At 39.4% G+C, this 19,443-nt stretch overlaps 1 protein-coding gene across 2 annotated transcripts; it reads left to right on the forward strand.

Moving 5' to 3' along the window:
• Positions 1-4,204: 4,204 nt before the first annotated feature.
• Positions 4,205-16,678, forward strand: LOC128863492 (pregnancy zone protein-like). 2 transcript variants are annotated; one of them, XM_054102684.1, is made up of 13 exons: positions 4,205-4,435; positions 6,916-7,324; positions 7,398-7,651; positions 10,499-11,239; positions 11,309-11,573; positions 11,644-11,938; positions 12,013-12,181; positions 12,240-12,418; positions 13,377-13,915; positions 13,991-14,347; positions 14,417-14,953; positions 15,950-16,240; positions 16,319-16,678. In XM_054102684.1, the coding sequence occupies exons 1-13, from the start codon at positions 4,368-4,370 to the stop codon at positions 16,562-16,564; spliced, it is 4,350 nt and encodes a 1,449-aa protein (XP_053958659.1). In that variant the 5' UTR covers positions 4,205-4,367; the 3' UTR covers positions 16,565-16,678. The 2 variants fall into 2 exon arrangements, with proteins under 2 accessions (XP_053958659.1, XP_053958661.1); XM_054102686.1 differs by having other exon boundaries at positions 6,919-7,324.
• Positions 16,679-19,443: the final 2,765 nt, after the last annotated feature.

The raw sequence follows: 19,443 nt of genomic DNA on the forward strand, positions 1-19,443 counted from the left end.
AACATTATTGTGGATGTTGTAGAGTTTGGGTTAGGTTAGGTGGAAATGGTTGTCCATAGAGAGGGGCAACGAAATCAAAAATTCGTCCTTTGTAATACCTTTGTAAAAGAGATAAAATATTATTCCACCTCATCCTTCGTACAACTGACCCAAAAAGGGATCGGAATAATGCCGAGTGTCACAGCATGAATACCTCGCGGCCAATGTACTGTAAGGATGCCTACGAAATTCGAGAGCTGAAATTTTGTTAACCTCAGGAGATCCCTCGAGCGCCTCCGATCCACAGATGGCCAGATAGATTTCGCGACCTAACTAGTTTGTGTACTTGCCCTGGGTTCGCTACGTTGATGCAAAATTCATCTTTCCAGGAGCATACCGCAAGTAATCAACGGGATCCCAATCCTATCGTTTTGTTGAGCAACTATGTCACAAGTCCATTGTCTAGCCCTGCTCGCAGTTTCTTGCAATGTTGTTATGACCAGGTACCCAGATTAGCCTTATATCGAAGAATTCGGATGCGATCCCAACCAGTCTTGCTGTAGAGAGTAAAACAGAACATAGGAACAAAAAAAACAATGCTTGTCTGAACAGACGAGTCGCCGGAATGGATCAATCGAACTAGTTGTGAATTTGACTAATAGTTAGACTAATTTTTAAATCAGGATATATTTTGATTTTCAGCCTGCAAATATTACTGGCATAGAAATTTGGCTCAAAACCATTTTGAGGGTCCTATTCGGCTCATGTTTTAAACAGATGGTGCATATTCAAAGACGAAAATTGATATGCTAAGTGAAACATTCTTTGCATATTTAAAAAATTTGCAGTTATGATTTATTTGCTCAAATTCATTAATTGCATACACGAGAAGAAATATTTTCGTTTAAAAATTAACCCTCTATATAACACTCGCCTCGAGATATTACATCATATTATAATTAAGGTCTGTTTTGGGACAGACAGAGCAACATCTACGTGATGGTGATTAGAGTTTGAGAGAGAAAGAAATCATCCAAACGGCGATTTATATCTGATGTAAGAAAATCGCACAGCACAGGTAGTATACAAGGTGAAGTCCAAAATAAACAATACTGAGCTAAATAGAAACGACAGGAGCTTTGTTTTCATAACTTCGAGTTTATTTATTCTGCCTCTGCCCTCGATACACTGTTTTGCGCGATCTAAAAGCTTTTCGAAAGGGTTTTGCAGGTCATTAACCGGAATGTTCTTCAGGATGTCGGAACAAGCCTTTTGGATGGCCCCTACGGAGGCAAACATTTTCCTTTTATGGCCAAATGCAATTTTCCGAATAGGTAGAAGTAACAGGCACCATTTCAGGCGAATAAGTGAGTGATTGATGGTTAAAATGTGATTTCTAGTCAAATAATCAGTCACAAGAGTGGATCGATGAGATGGTGCATTATCATGCAATAAGCGCTAACTTCCTCCTTCGCGGTATTCAGGGAGAATTCCACGATTGCGTTTGTTGCAGCTCCAAAACGCCAAGATAGAAAATTGCATTGAGGGTTTGGCCCATTGGCATGGACTCCTTGAGGACAATTCCCTCGGAATCGTAAAGTCAAATGAACATCAACTTGATTTTTGACTTCAATTCGGGGTCTTCAATTCGGCACTTTGACGCTTAGTTTCAGGTTCATGTTGGAAACACCATGTTTCATCTCCAATTACAATGTTGTGAAAGAAGTTCACATCTTTTCTCGTCTCTTTAATGAAGTCTTTCGAATGTTGACTTCTGAGAAATTTTAGGTCCTCAGTTAACTTCTGCGGAATGAAACGTGCACAGACCTATCGTAAGCCCAAATGATCAGTCAAAATACGATAAATCGATGTTTTAGAGATATTCAACTCCAATTTCATGGATTTTAACGATGACTTCGGATCATTTCCGATAAATTTATGAACAGTTTCGATGGAGTTTTCGGTGATTACTGATTTTGGGCGGCCCGTATGTTCATTGTCATTTATTTCCTCACAACCATCTCTGAAACGTGTAAACCCCTAATAAACTCTGGCACGAGATAGGCAATTATCGCCATAAACTCTTTTAATCAATTCAAATGTTTCGCTAAACGTTTTACCGATTTTAAAACAAAACTTGATATTAGCTCTTTGTTCGAGACTCATTTTGGTAGCAATGGTTCAAGCAAACTGACACTTTAGTCGCAAAAAATTTGCTTCCACTGAACCGAATGTCACTAAGCTTTTACTAAAAGTCAGCTAGGGATTTAACTTCCAACGCACTTACTCATTAAAAAGATGATAAGTCTTGTGTATTTTGGACTTCACCTTGTACATAGTAGGCATGAAGAGATCATTTCTAACCGCATGCAACAAGCTCTCCGTATAATAAACAAATGGTGCGCCGACAAAAGGCTCTCTATTAACCCATTGAAAACTGCACTAGCGTCGTTCAGTAGGAAAAAGAACATCAACATTAAATGCCACTGTCCTAAATGAATCGACTCTTCAACTCTCCACAAAAGCGAACTACCTTGGCATCAACCTTGATAAAACGCACACTTAAAACTCTCATCTTGAGAAAGTTAACCCAAAAGCTACAAGATCATTATTTGCCTGCATTTCTAGCATGGTAGTCTTTAGTTAAGCAACGAAATTTGGTAAATGAACCAATAAACCAACTAATTGACTGTGCCGGTATAACAGGATTTATTGACGCATTAGCTCTGCATTTATACGTACCACTGCCTCCGATTTGAATTCAAAAGGAAGCACATTTGAGCGCTTAAAGATTAAAAGACATCTCCGATCAAAAAGTGGAGATATGAAAGGACATTTAAAGATCTTAGAATACTTCCGACATCCTATTCTTCAAGTTCGTATTAATGAACGTACGGCCTGGAAAAATAATTTTATCACCTTAAAACCCGGATCCCAGTTATGGTATACTGATGGATCGAAAGAAGATGGTAGAGCAGCATCCAAACAAATGGTAACAAAATTAGCTACCAGGCTAATATGAGTCCCTTTACGCCCTAGAGAAGAGTGATAGCCCCGTAATCAAAATTTAACTAACCTACAGGAAAACACTAATCGGAAGGTCTACTGATTCTAACAAAGTAAAGTTATTCAAGAAAGTATTGAGAAAAGAGTTCATCCAGTTCACCAGTTAACTAGAACAAAAATGGAACTATGTGCACGTCAGAAAAACGTTTTGTAATGCACTGTTGCACTGATAGCGGTCGCCCCTCGACAGGCAATGGCAAACCTCCGAGTGTATTTCTGCCATGAAAAAGCTCCTCATAAAAAAACAAAAATATCTGCCGTTCGGAGTCGGCTTGAAACTGTAGGTCCCTCCATTTGTGGAACAACATCAAGGCGCACACCACAAATAGGAGGAGGAGCTCGGCCAAACACCCAAAAAGGGTGTACGCGCCAGTTATATATATATATATATAATGCACTGTTGTGGATAAAGCCTCAACCTTTTCAGATCCGGAAACCCATACCTTAAATTCCACCCATTTTTGGGTGTTTGACTGAGCATCTCCTCCTATTTGTTCCCATGTTTTCTACAAAGGGAAGGACCTACAGTTTTATGCCGTCTCCGAACGGCAGGTGGGTTTTTATGAGGAGTTTCCTCATGGAACAAATGCTCTCTGAGGCTTGCCATTGTCAGCCGGGAAGCGATCGATATGAGAATAAACTTTTTTTATCCATTGTTGAGTCATGCTCGGGATTTCAAATCAGTGCACTTTCGCATGGTAGTCACTCACCAACAGCTTCGTCTTCGACGACCGAATGGACTAGCTTAGACTTCGCTAAAGAGTGCCTTGGTCTATACAGTGACTCCAAAATGTCTTCACCGTGATTAGCCCCCTTCGTGGCAACACCCATTTAAATTCTTAACCTTTGATAACAAACAACTGGAAGATACTTTACTTACACCGTACAGCATTGCAATAATATTTGAATTTCTTATCTTTCCATAATAGAGAAGAAGAGCGTAAGAGTTGGTAGGGAGCGCGCGAGTGAGTCTCAGTTGATTAAAAGCAGAATTATCGCGCTTGATAGAATTTGATCGAACCGGCTTAGCGACTTGAGACAAACTCAAAATTAATTTCACTCGAAAGTAAAGACTTTCTCGCATCTCTTAATGAGTTACAACAAGGATTGGTACTAATTTCATAGGTGATTTTGCAATCGAGTTTAGTCGCAGCCGAGCTGTGTTTTGGTGCGCGTTGCTGTTACGCGTTTATCATTTTAGTAGTTGTGAATAATTGGATTTAACTTTATTCTGAAGAAGGCAGTAGAGTGTTTGTTAAGTGACCGGTTTTTACTTTTTGTTTTCTTTTGTTTTGCTTTGCGTGGCTTTCTCGTTCGGCGTCATGCGGCAACGTTTGATGCTTCTATTATTAGCCATCTTGCAAATCGTCTTGACGGCAAATGCAAATGGGTGAGTTTATTTTTCAATTTTTTTATATGAATTGCGGGTTATTAGGGAATTCTGCAACTAAATATTATTACAGTTTTCCTTAAATATTATAATAATTAGTGAAGTTGCTGCACTTAATCGAGTTTTTTTTTATTAAATGAACCTTAGACGCATCGCTGATAAATTATTTGATTCCAAATTTATGTCTTTAATAAATTGATTTTGTTTTTTTTTTTCTAAGGAAATATTATATATAAAAAAAGTGATATGAGCGGTTTTTATTGAATAAAATTATGCATTTCATTTGAGAAGATAATGCTATTAAAAAATTGTATATTCTGCACCGAAATTAAGTAAATTTAGATTATTTCTTTGTTTCTATTCTTTGTCTAAATACCAAAATAACAAAAAAGCATATCAGCCACTGACTAAGGTGCAGCTTATCTATCGTCTAAATGCACTTTAACACAGTCACAGTATGATTTCTATAATGCGAACCTCCAGCCAACCAAAATTTGACGGCACTCCTCAAACAAGGTTTTTTAATCTGATAGTCAAAATTTCAGTTTCATAGCAACGAACATTTTAAGGCAAGTTTTGGGTGGTTTAATGAATTTAAAATCAAATGTGAAGAAAAATTATTTAATGTTGTGGCACGAGCCGAATTCATACAAGGTTTTATTACGAGAGCAGCTGATTTGTGTTTCTTTAGTACTTTTTGCAATTTTAAATTTTTAAATGTCAAATTTACCTGCTTCTTTATTGTTGCTTTGTTTGTTTGAAAATATTCTGATTCAAATTTTGACATTTTAAATACGACATTTTAAAAATAAAATCCATGTGAATGTTGTTGTTGCTCCAGTTTAGTCTTGTATAGGTTCATCTTGATGAGGCAGTTGTTGTGAGATATTCAGAAACTGCATGCGAAGAATTTACCTACAAAATTCAATTGAGTTAAAAATATGTTTAAAGCAGATGAAAGCCGACTATTTTTTTAATCCCCGCTCATCAAGCTAAATCAACAGTTAAAACAGTTAAACTTTTGAGCGTAATGTAACAAAGACCTTCTTCGTCTTCTTCAATTGCGCGATTTTGGCCGAGTTTAACAAAGTTCGCCAGTTGTTTCTTTCTCGTGCTAACCGCCGCCAGTTGGACACATCAAGTGGAGAAGGGCCCACCTGATCTTTCCAACGCAGAGGAGCCCTTCCCCTTCCTCTGCTACCACCAGGTGTTACTGCATCGCATAATTTCAGAGCCAGGGCTTTTTTATCCATTCGGGCGACATGATCCAACCAACGAGGCCACTGGATCTGTATGCGCTGCAGTATGTCTTTGTCGTCGTAAAGCACATATCATCGCCTGAGATATCCAACGAGCAAAGGTCCAAAAATCTTCCGCCGAATCTTTCTCTCAAACATTCCAAGCGTCACTTCATCGGATGTTGTCATCGTCCACGCTTCTGCACCATACGTTAGGACAGGCATGATGAGAGCATTATAATGGTTAGTTTTGTTCGTCTAGAGAGGAATTCGCTACTCATTTGCCTACTTAGTCAAAAGTAGCACTTCTTGATAAGAGAGATTATCCGTTGGGCTTCGAGGCTGACATTCCATCCCAAAGATTCTAGCGTAGGGGCTGCTTATCAACGTTGTCGTTGCTCTTTCTCAGCGTGTGGCCGATTCACTTCAATTTTCTTTGCCGTATTTCGGTTGCTACGTTCACCTGAGAGGCGTTCTTCAACAAATTGACATTGGTTATTGTTCGCGGCCAGAAAGTTCACATGATGTGCCGAGGGCAGTGGTTATTGAATGTTTGCAGTCGTTTCATGAACACCTTAGTTACTGTCCAGGTGATGCAGCTATACAGAAGCACTGACTTAACACTGGAGTTGGATTTGCGCAACTTTGTGCGAAGACCGATGTTACTGTTTTGCCACATTGAAGAGAGGAATAACAAAGGCATTGAGAAATGTAGATGCAAACTTCTACCTTAGACTACTGACGACTGGTGGGTAGATACTAATCTTCATTATGCTTTATTACAATCGAGTGGGAGTAAAATTATGGAACTCAGTTGATACAGGAAAGGAAATAACAGAAGCGCAGACCCATCAAAAGAAGAAGTTTGTGATTGAATAGGCGGTGAAGAAATTTAACGATGCGCCTCCTTACCGAAGTTACAAAACACCTTTTTTTAGTTCAACCGAAAACATTCAAGAATATTTAAAAACATTATTTTATTTATACGAAATAATAAACCCTAAATATTTACAATTTAAGAAATTACGATTTTCGGGAACATCGATAAATCGTAAATGTCGTTAGTTCTAATCAACTCACGCAATATTTGGTTCGGATTAAAGAGGTTATACTGTAATATTCTTCCGCCTATGCCAAGCATTGACCTACCGGCTTTTTATGCTAATTATACTCGTTACTCTAACACACAAGCATAACTAAAACATAACCAATCTCCCTCTACTACACTACACTTCTCTCTAGCAGCCGCTACACAGTTGTCGCTCCCGGCACAATACATGCAGACAGAAAATACAATGTTGCTGTCGCTCTTCACCAAGCCACTGAACCGGCTACGCTGAAGATCACTCTTGCGGGCCCACAGTACAATGACGCTAAAACCGTAGAGCTGCAACCGCATGAAGTGAAGCAGATTATCTTCGATGTGCCCATTCTACGCGAGGGCGATTTCAATATCACTGCCGAGGGTGTAGCTGGCGTGATCTTCAAGAATTCGACCAAACTCAATCGCAACGTCTTTCAGACACACACAAAGATACAAACAGATAAAGGAAAGTATAAGCCTGGCGATTTGGTTAACTTTCGTGTAATTTTTTTGGATGAAAATCTGAGGCCAAGTGGTCCGTCGTCTAAAAGTGTGATCTGGTTTGAGGTAAGAGTTATTATAAAAGAACTCTATATTCTTTAACAATTTGAGCTAATTTACTATTCATCCCTTTTGTTAGGATGGCAAGCGCAATCGCATCAAGGAATTTAAAAACATTACTGTCACCAACGGCGTTTACACGGGCAAATTTCAGATTTCCGAATATCCCGTTTTGGGTAAATGGCGCTTGGCCGTCGATAACGGTGGTTGGCGTAGAGCGATCGTTAGCTTCGATGTGGAAAAATATGTTTTGCCCAAATATAAGGTCAGCGTTGATGCCACCTCGCAAGTGTCGGTGAAGGATGGAGATATGCAGGTGGTGATGAGAGCAAAGTGAGTACACACATGCACACATATATTCACACATACATACATACATTTGTTGGCAGTGCACTTTTAATAAAACAATAGGAATTGACTTAACACATTTTAGCTGTCAAGCTAAAAGCAATTGAGCTTAGATAAAGCAATTAATTTACGTTGCATTTAATTCACAAATGTACCTTAAAGCTCCATATCAATACTGGAGGATTCAAAGAATTAAAAAGCTTTCAGAAACTCAGTCCTACAACAAGACGTGGTAAGGACAAATAAATGGTGTTATTATAAATCTATTGTAGAGAGACTTGCAGATTATTTTTAATACCCGATGTGACTAGTACAACCAAATACCTTTCTAAGAATGAAATTTAGAGTAGATGGCAGGCAACGAACGCGTCTAAGATGCACTGCACTATTAGGCAGGAGCCTCATATATCCGAGCAACTCGGACTCACCCGCTAGCTTTCCTTTGGGCTTTCAAATGAAATGTCTAGATTTATGCAAGGCCTGTAAAGCCTAGAAACATGGAACTACTAACAGAGCAAAGACAGCAAACTGTTCTGAGATCTAGACATTAATGTCATTTATGAGTAAAGGGTGGCTAAGTTTCAAGGGCCGGTGTTGATTTTGAAGAAAATACAACGTTTTTAGGAAATTATTATCATTTCTCTTTACTATGATAATATGTATTGGTATGGCTCAATTACGTGTGGAGCAAAACATCGGCCAAATGGCCGCTGCAGCCTCGGCGGCACACCTCCATCCGATGGTCCAAATTTTCGATGACGCTGAGGCATAATTGAGGTGCTATGCCGTTAATGTGCCAAATTACCTCATCCTTTAGCTCTTGAATTGTTGCAGACTCATCGACGTGCACTTTTTTTTCAAATAACCTTAAATAAAGAAGTCCAACGGTGTCAAATCACATGATATTGGCGGCCAATTGACATCGCCGCAACGTAAGATTATTCGGCCATCAAATTTTTCGCGCAAGAGAGCCATTGTTTCGTTAGATGTGTGACAAGTGGCACCGTCCTGTTAAAACCACATATCGTCCACATTCATATCTTCCAATTCGGGCCATAAAAAGTTCGTTATCATCTCACGATAGCGAACACTATTCACAGTAACTGCCTGGCCGGCCTCATTTTGGAGAAAATACGGCCCAATGATGCCGCCGGTCCATAAACCGCACCAAACAGTCACTCTTTGTGGGTGAATTGGTTTTTCGACAATCACTCTTGGATTATCATTCGCCCAAATGCGCAACTCTGCTTATTGACGAATCGACTGAGGTGAAAATGTGCCTCATCACTGAAGATGATTTACTTCACGAAGTGCGCGATATGCATTTTGATTTGAACGCCCGTTTTCATAATAAGACTGAATAGCTTTAGTGCGTTGCTCGATTCTGTATCTTTCCATGGTTCAAATTGAATTAGTCTGAAATCGAAAAATATCAAATGAAATGCAGGAAAAAGCTTGACGTTTAGGTGTGGTTACATTCAACATCGGCCCTTCAAATTTAACCACGCTTTATAATCAGAACCAAACTAGTCAAGCAAAGGGAACTGGTATTAAAGTTCTCAATGCCTGCTCAGTCTCTCTTTTCTGCGTTCTCGGGCATATGATTATCAGTAAAATTTTGAAACCGATGTCTGAAATGTGGACAACTAAAACTGGTACTGTCGACCCGTTCCTGGCAAGCCCATCGAAAATTTCATTTTCTTCGATGTTCCTATGCCCTGGAAACCAGATAAGAGAAATCTTTCCCACATTTTCGAGACGTTTGGCCTCCTCCTTACAGGAGTTGACGAGAAGAGAACTTCAACATGACGATGGTGTAGCAGAAAATCAAATAATGAAGTCTCATACTCATGCCAGTTTCTCCATGTTAATTTCATAAGGCCCCAACTCCCCTCATAGCTTCGATAGGCCCCTCATAACTTAGATAGGCCTAAAAAATCATTCAGGATGTTTGAACTCCCATTAACACGAGAAGTGCAAGATGCTCATTATTCCGTTCACCTCGAGTAACATAAGAACGCAAGGTCATCGCGATCTGGAATATCGTCCGCTTATGTATTCTGATCTCATTATTAATTAATTAGCTAATATTAAGGCCCTAATCAATTTCCAATACCCAAAGACACCTTCGGGTTGCCTCATGAAGCCTAAGCCGTATTAATAAGGATAGAATCAACATTTGTAAGAAGTATTCATTTAAATCTAGCCAAGGCCAGATGTTCAGAAGAACAAGGTGACAATCTGTTTCAGTAGGTAAACTCATCCAGTAGTAATCGATGTAAACGAAGTCGATTGTAGCATAAGCAGCTTACATCGGTCCTACCAACTGGGTGTACAAGAAGCTATTTTTGTTGTTTGTGTGATTTTCACCCATCCATAGTAGGGTCGAGCTTTTTCGTGGCAGAAATGCACTTGGTGGCTTGCTATTACCTGCCGAGGGGCGACCGTTATTAGAAAAAAACGTTTTCTACCAATTTGATGCCTCATGCACGTCTCATTGGCCTCATCTACCGAATATCTTGGGTGGTTATGTCAGCCTTCGATCTTTTGAGTATTTCAAACATAAGGGCGGAAATATTTGGGCGATAACGACTAACTGACGTGGCTCTCTAGGTTTAAGCTACTTAGGTCGGTACCACCCTTTCACCGTATGTATCTCATTTCAGTTAATATCGCTGATATTTAGAGAATCTCGATGTCTTTATCCTTAGATTATTGGTATTGCACAGTTCTTTTTATAAATTCCGTTTCTTCAATTTTCTTCTGAATATTAAAAAACTCAAAGGCTTTACGGCTTTCAAAAATGTCTATGTTACTCCCCTTTCCTTTCAGCTACACTTACGGCAAACCAGTAAACGCTAAAGTTACGCTAATCCTCAGCTTAGATAGCTTTTATCATTTCAACAACAATGATAAGACCAGATCCACGCCTACACAAATAATTAGGACCACCGATATGGTAAATGGTAAGGCCAAATTTGATCTCAGCGTCAAACAGTACAAAGAGAGTTTCCTGGACTTCAGAACTGCACCACTTGATATAACCGCAACGGTTGAGGAAAATTTCACCGGTGTCAAAATCAATGGCTCCACACGTGCTACACTCCATAGAGACCGTTACCACATTAGTTGCACGAGTTACATAGAATGCAACAACTTCAAAGCGGACGAGGAAGTGGAAATGTCATTCCGTGTACTGCTCGTCGATGGCACTACTTTGAAGGATACAAATACACCCGTGCGATTGCGTTTCATCGAAGCACTTGACAAGTATTATTACAAAGATGATGCACTACCCGAACCCAAAATAGAGCATCAAGTGCTGGAGTTCGAGAGTAAATTGAATGTCAACAGTACAGCGGTTTTCAAGGTGAAGTTGCCAGATCAGGAAGTATTCAAAGGCTACGCGCATTACTTTAAAGTGCAAGCATTGTTTAAGGATGAGATACACAATGTGACCAGTTCCTACCAGAAGCGAGCGCCAAACGTTACAGATCCGAAAGAAACAAAGGAGCCTGAGAAGCCTAAGTCGTACTTTACGACGCATTTGGAGTACCCGAAAGGACGGCACGCGTGAGTAATATTGTAAAGTATATAGCTGCATATAGAGAAATGAATGTACCTCCTCTGTCTGGTTTTCAGTTTCAACGCCGACGAGCAAATCATTGTGACTATCAACTCCAGTGCGCCTTTGAGCTATTTTGATTACAACATTGTTGGTCGTGGCAATATCTTAGTCAGTGAGCGCGTTTTTGTGCCCAACAAGGCTAAAACCTATGATCTGACCTTGACACCAACATTTATGTGGATGCCATATGCGCGATTTTACGCCTATTTCATTGATGAACTGGGGGAATTTCATTACGACGAGACGATTTTCAATATCAAAGTTGAAATGCAAAACAAGGTTGGGTGTTGGCGCGCGTCTCCCCTCGCTCGCTTTTTCATATTCTATTGCCTTTTCACTCTTTTTTCAGTTGGAAATCTCTGCGCCAGCTCAAGTGAAACCTGGGGCAGACGTCGCTCTTCACATCAAAACTACTCCCAATTCCTTCGTTGGCTTGCTCGCCGTTGATCAGAGTGTTCTTCTCTTGGGTCGCAACAACGATGTCTCACAGAATGATTTCAATTGGCGTCTGAGTTCGTATTCAACTTTTACACCTTGGCAAGGTGGCTACTCGCGTTATCCGGGTGGACATACTGGCGTTGTGACATTAACCAATGCCAATTACTTCTACAACTACACGGCGCCCCATACATCTATCGGTGACTGTAATATTTAAAAACCAAAATTTTAAACTGTATTGGATTACAGTAATTTTTTTTGTTTTTTGTAAACTCTTTAGTGGACAACCGTTTTCAAGATCTCACCGCTCTACGCGTACCAGAAGGCTCTGTATCACTCGTAGCTAAGCCAGCTTCCGCGTCCCCTGTGGCCCAAAGCTCAACTGCAAACAAGGATATTGCGGTGCGAACAGATTTTTCAGAGACATGGATTTTTGCCGATATTGAACAGTAAGCTCAGGCTTAAGATCTTGGCTTGAAAAACTATTTTAATAATTTTTCTCTTAAGCACGGAAACAGCAGAATTCACATGGACTAAGAAAATCCCTGACACCATAACTTCATGGGTCGTGTCTGGTTTCGCGCTACACGCGGAGCAAGGACTTGGTGTAACTACCCATACAACCGACATTGTGACATTTCAGCCATTCTTTATATCAATCAGATTGCCGTACTCAGTGAAGAGAGGTGAGCCAAGTCTTGAAATTATTAAGCATAATTTAGACGTTTAGAAATTACAGCAGAGCTTTCAAAAAACGGGGAAGTAAGCGCACAGAAAATTATGATAAATTAAAAAGAAAATAATTAAAGACCGTTTATAGCTGACTTTATTATGCCGTTAACACACTTTTTGCCTCTTAAACTCCTGTTAGGTACTAGAACCATTGTATTTAATTTCCAGTTAATGTGCACTTTAAAGTTTGTAGTTAAACTTAAGTTAAAGGGAAATTTAGTAAGGAGATCAAAATAAATAACGGCTAGCTTTGTTCACCAGCATTACTTCGGCCCTAAAAATAGTTGCGCGAATAGCAGACTTTTACTCCAGTCTTACCATAGTTTCGGAATCATCAAATTCATTTTATGAAGTGATTGAGAAAACGAAAATAGTAAAAGTGCATTTTGAAGTCAGGAATAATTTATCGGCTCGGTTAGTGAAGTTTACTTTATCGGTTAGATAAGAGAATGGCGTTAAAGGTTCTTATAAAAGAAAGCAAACGACAAATTTTAACTAAAAAATAATGACAATTTGTTCCAGAAAGGTTTCATGGTTCACGGCATTTGTTTTTTGCATATGATATCCGGGATTATTCGCAACCGCTGCGAGCTAAATTTTAGCCGTATGGCGTCAATGGCTTCCTTAGCAGTCATATCAGAGTTATCGATACTGACAGTTCGCATGCAGCTAAACCAAAACGACATAAAGTCGGAGAGCACTAAGAGCCAGATAACTGCCTGAGTCAATTATATACTACTAACGAAGCTCTGTATACTCAACCTCCAAGCAACCTTCATTTATTGGTTATACAATAAACAGATACGAAATTATTATTATTTTTTTTTTACCTCTACAACCTGATTTTCGACTTAGTCAGCTATTGCTGGCGCTCAAAAAAGTTTATTTTGTTAACCATTTTTCCCCCCAAAGGTGAGGTCATTAACATACCAGCTCTAGTCTTCAATTACCTTGACAAGGATCTGGACGTTGAAATAACACTCGACAATACAGATGGCGAGTACGAGTTCACCGAAATCTCCAATGAGGTCATCAGCGAACCCAAACGCGTAAAAATCGTGCGTGTGCCCGCACAGTCCTCAGCAGGGGTGACATTTATGTTGCGTCCCAAAATAATTGGCAACATTATGTTGAAGTATACAGCCATATCGCCACTTGCAGGAGATGCTATACATAAAATGCTAAAAGTAGTACCCGAGGGTGTGACAGAGTTTGCCAATCGCGCTTTCTTTGTAAATCTAAAAGAAGCACCAGAGTTTCAACAAAAATTCGACTTGGTACTACCGGCAGATGTTGTGCCCGACTCAGAGCATATTGAAGTTTCTGTGATTGGTGACTTACTAGGACCACTTCTTAATAATCTCGATCGGTTATTGCGCATGCCAAGTGGCTGTGCTGAACAAACTATGTCGACGTTGATGCCAAACTATTTGGTTTTGAAATATCTGAAGGTTTGTATTTTGCAACCATTAACGTCAACTTTAAGCTAAGGAATCAATGTTACTTTTCTGCTTTTTGTCCTACAGAACATCAACAAGTTAACGCCAGCTTTGGAAACCAGAATTCTACAGCACCTGGAAACGGGCTATCAACGCATGCTGGGCTTTAGTTTGAATGATGGCTCCTTTATTGCATTCCGTGCCAAGGATCAGCATGAGAATGGTTCGGTTTGGCTTACGGCATATGTCGCGCGTTCGCTACATCAACTGCAAGAATTCATAAAAGTAGATGATGCAGCATTAGACAAGACCTTAGACTATCTGGCTAAACGCCAAGCGGCCAATGGGAGCTTTGTAGAGATAAACCAATTTCTCTTCGGTGCAGAGCGTCAGCATGGTGTACCGTTAACGGCACATGTGCTGTTGGCCTTCCTGGAAAATAAGGTAGCACTTTGTCCAGAAAAATTGTAAAAAATATACCAAATATTACTTTTTTATTTCCAAAACACCCAGCAATTCGCTACGAAGTATCAAACTAACATCGACAATGCGTTCAAATTTATTCTGGAGAACATCGAGAAGACTGATAGCATTTACGCCAAAGCACTAACGGCTTTTAGCCTGCAGAGGGCCAATCATCCCTTGGCTGCAAAACATCTTAGCTTATTACAGTCAGCTGCGAAATCGACTGAAGATCGCAGGTGGTGGTCGGCTGTTGAATATCAACCAAGGCAGTGGTGGCGTTGGACTCCTAACGGTGATGTAGAGATCACTTCGTATGTGCTCTTGACCTTACTTGACAAAAATGTTGGAAGCATTGAAGATTTGCTGCCCATTGTTAAGTGGTTGGTGGCACAACGTAATAGCTATGGTGGTTTCATTTCTACCCAAGACACTGTGGTGGGATTGCACGCCTTAATTGAGTTCGCGGAGAAGGCGCAGTATGAACCAGGCTTAATGGATATTGAAGTGATGGCGAAGGGTGGTGCAGAGCGAACGGAGAGTATAAAGGTGACCGAGGATAATGGGCTGCTCCTACAAAGTGTGGAGGTGAGTAAAGAAATAGCGGGGCAACTAAATTATAGGGAGAAATCAATAGTTTTATTATTGCCGTATCCGAAAACATAATATTTGTAATGTATGAAAGCGAATGACTAAGCACCAAATGCTGCGATTCTCACAGAGTTTTTTTTATTTTGAAGCTGATCACTCACGACAGGTTTCCTTCTACAATCAAAATTAATCAAATTAAGTTAAGTTTTAACTAATTATTTCTCTTTTTGTGATTTCATTCATAATTCATACTGCAACAAAAACCATGTAAAGCAGAGATTTGAACTTTGTATAAAATTTTCAAATAGGTCAACAATAAGAGTTTTTTTGGCGGTGATCACCTACTCCACATTTTTTTTTACATCGAAGAAAACAATCAACACCGTCAAAATTTTCTGCCACTTCAAATTGACCTTAATCGTGTGGCTACCAAACCCGAACACAGAGAAAGTGCGCAACAGTCTCCTTCTCTGAAAGGTCCCCACAGTTTCTGTGAATGGGGATTAGTTCGCAAACCGAGGTTTTCTGTGAGTATGCCGATCGTCTAATGGCTGGTAAACACAGCTTCTAGTTCGGAAATTGAATTACGTGGAGTCCCCATGACCTCCTGCGTCCTTCGTCAATTGTACTCGCTCCCACGTTCTCTAAGAATGCTGCATTCCAGCAGTATCGCAAAGACTTCAGCCTGAAAAACATTAGCAGTATTCGGCAATTTTAAGGAAATAGATAAATTAACTGATTTAGAGAAAATTTCTGCTCCGACTCCCGATTCCATCTTGGAGGTGTTAATGAAGACAACAGTGCCAGCTTCGGTGCAGGTTTTCCCCAGATGCTCCAGTTTGGGGATAGAGAGTAGAGTTAGTACTAGTAATAAAAAATTTAGTTATAAAACACAATAAACTGACTTTTAAATATTTTCGAAGCAACAGCTATTTACCCTTACTTAAGAACCAGACTCAACTATTTATTCCAATTTTATTTATTTTGCCATAGCTACCGCAAAAAACTCTTTCAGTGGATTTCACTGCTAAAGGTAAAGGCGCCGCCTTAGTACAAATCGCCTATCAATACAATGTCGTCGAGAAGGATCCCAAACCAAGTTTCAACATCCAAACCGTTATCAAAAAGGATACGCCAGTCTTAAAGTTGGAAATGGAAGTGTGTGTTGAATATGTCGGCGAGGGAGAAGCTTCCAACATGGCGCTTTTGGAAGTCACACTTCCTTCCGGATTTGTGGCCGATGTGGATACTTTCGAGTATATTGAGTCGGTGCCACACGTTAGAGTAAGAAAATGCACTTAAATTATGATAACGAAGTAACCTATTGTCTATTTTCTTAAATTTATTTAAATTCATTTGCAGCAAGTGGAGAGCCAAAAATCGGACACCTTAATTGTCGTCTACTTTGAAAGTTTATCGAAAGGTGCACCGCAGTGCTTGCCAATCGAGGCTTTGCGTCAATATGCCGTCGCACGCCAGAAACCGGCTTCAATTGTGCTGTATGACTACTATGACACGTTGAAGAGAGCGACAGCCTACTACGAAGTTACTTCGAAGATGTGCGATATTTGTGAAGATGATGAGGAATGCAAGAAAGCCTGTCAGTGATGTGTTTTTCAAATAGAAATCCATGTACGCGCATCAAAATATGTAGTTGCTAGGGCACCGTTTCCTCTTGGTTTTTTAAATATTGCAATAAATGAACTGGAGAAACATTTCGATCTTTTTGATTTTTTTATTGGAAAAAACAATCATAACAAATTCCATATTATCCCACAGGCATTTAAAAGGCAACGAAAAGTCAGCGAACTGCCGCGAAAAGTAAACAGATGTAATTAAGAAAACAAGAATTTAATGATTATGCCACCCCTTTTTGTGTCTGAACTTTTACTAGGTCTAAGTCCACACTAATACAGTCCAATCGGTTCATTAACTACATTGGCTGTGGTCTCGGTTACAAATATAATAAACGCATAAATCAGAAAAGACGAATATTAAATTTTTTTAACGGCAAGGTAAACAATTTCTCTTTTTAATAGTCCTTTTTTTTGTTTATATACAGGGTGTCCGGTGACTAGGGTTTTGAAGGTTTAAGTTTCACCCTAACCGCTGAGCCTCAGAGCTTGCAGGGTCCTGCCTTAGCTCTATTATTCGAATGGTTTATTCATTCACGATGTCGCAGTGGACGGGTGATCAACGTGCGTTCGCAATCGAAGCGTAAATTAAGGCCAATGATTCGTGGGCAACTTTTCATTGAAGTTTTTTTTCACGATACAATATTCGAAGTTTACGTGATGCCTCAAGTAAAGATTTTATTCGTTCATGGATGCGAAAGGTCCTGGCAACACGGTCGATGGCAAACAATTCACGGCCGGAGCCCACCCGAACATGGAGAGCAAATGAAAATAATTGAACTCGTCGCTAAAAGTTTACACGATAATTCGCATCAGTCCGTGCGCAAGAGAGCGGCAGCCCCCGGACTTCTAAAAACGATTGTTCTCGAAATACAGAGGAAGGATTTTAGATTGAAATTCAAATCTTCTTTAAGCCGCTGATGCCGAATTATTACAATTTGCATACAAATTTCTGCCAACCAATGTTGGATCTATTTTGTGCGGTAAACACTTTGGTGTGATGAAGCCCACTTTAAATGGAAGTGTAAATAGGCCAAATTTCGGCTACTGGTCACCTTAAAGACCGGACCCACTATTAAAGTATCAGTAACAACTTCATAGTCCCAAAATGGCAGTTTAATGTGCATTATCAAGCAGTAGAGTAATTGAACCATATTTTTTTTTAAATCGTCGATAGCAAGCAATTCCTGTGGACGGTGTCTCTTAACGGCGCATGCTGAACGATTTTTGTTTACCAATAATGAGAGAGCAATCTTCCTTTAGTATGCACACATGATTTCAGCAAGGCCACCGCACACGGCCAGAGAGACCAGGGGGTACTGCGTAATTTCTTTCCTAACAAACTGATAAGCCCTTTCGGTCGCTCAGATCACCCGATCTTACCCTTATGGACTTTATTCTGTGGCGGCACCTCAAAAGTGGATTAAACCCTATAACCACCTCAGCACTAAAAAAATATCGTTCACGAAGTTAATGGCATCCCGACGTGGCTTCTTGAGCGCAAAGAGTACGGAGGCCAGATTCCAAGAGTGTTTCGAATGTAACGAAACAAAAAATTGATACTTGTCTTCCACGATAAGTGATTGAAATAAACTTTTATTAGTAGTAATTGTACCACCCGTCACCCTGTAATTATTGAAGTGCTCCTTTATACGAAATAAATTTAGCTTCAATATCGGCAATGTAAATGCACTTACATATATATAATAGTAAATCATTTCAGTCACTTGCACGGAAAATACCAACGCAGGAGAAACAGTCGGTGCCCTATCCGAATGAGTTAGTGAATGACCACCATTCGGGAGTGCATAGGTTCGAATCTCCGTGCATGAAACACCAAAATGATAGAAAAAGTTTTACCAATAGCGGTCGCCCATCGATAGGTATTCGTAAGAGCACACCGCTGATTGTATTTCTGCCATGAAAAAGTTGCTCATCAAAACCATCTGCCTTTCGGAATGGGCTTAAAACTGTAGGTCCCTCCTTTTGTGGAAAAACATGGAGACGCACGCCACAAATATGAGGAGCAGCTCGGCCAAACACCTAGCAGAAGTGTTCCCGGTAATTATTTATCTATTTGTTTATTTCGGAGAAAATCAGTCACTTTAAAAATCTCAGTAGCATACTTTTCATAAATAGTTATAAAAAATGTATATGCATTATAAGGCAATTCCAATACTTTCTGAATTAATAGAAGAGTGGCAACTCCATTGAAAAAAAAAACATTCTAAACACAACTTGCGTGATATCCGCATCCTATTACCTAATTCAACTCTACAATTATTTAACATTTTTGCTTTTGGAATTAGGTGGCAACCCGATAAGTACATAATTCGAATTATAACCCTCAACTAAGCTTCAATTGGATTTTGTTAATAATTACAATGTTTACAATTACAATTAAATGGCAACACCATTTAAAAATGTACCTACTTGGATTAAAGCTATATTTACCCTAGAATTGATATACACATGTTTTATCTCTTTTTTCAATTAATATATTTTTTCAATTAATATATTTTTTGGTAATCAGTCTCTTAGTTTCAAAATAACAGATGGCAACGTCAACCAAATATATTTTTATTGAAGATCATTTAAACACCTTTCTTTCGATATCCATATTTTAGCATTCCAAAGAAATCTACCATAAGTTGTTATTTTTGCAATAAAAATCAGGTGGCAACACCAGCCAAAAATATTTTTTTCTTACGGCTTCTTTACATTTAATACCTTTATCTTAATACTCAAGTGAAATTTGTGATAAGTTGCTATTTTTGTAAAAAAATTCAGATGGCAACCCTATCAAGAAACTGTTTTTAGAACAGATATTTCCTAAAAATATTTGTTTTGATA

Source organism: Anastrepha ludens, chromosome 5 (assembly GCF_028408465.1).
Source record: "Anastrepha ludens isolate Willacy chromosome 5, idAnaLude1.1, whole genome shotgun sequence".
Taxonomy (NCBI): domain Eukaryota; kingdom Metazoa; phylum Arthropoda; class Insecta; order Diptera; family Tephritidae; genus Anastrepha; species Anastrepha ludens.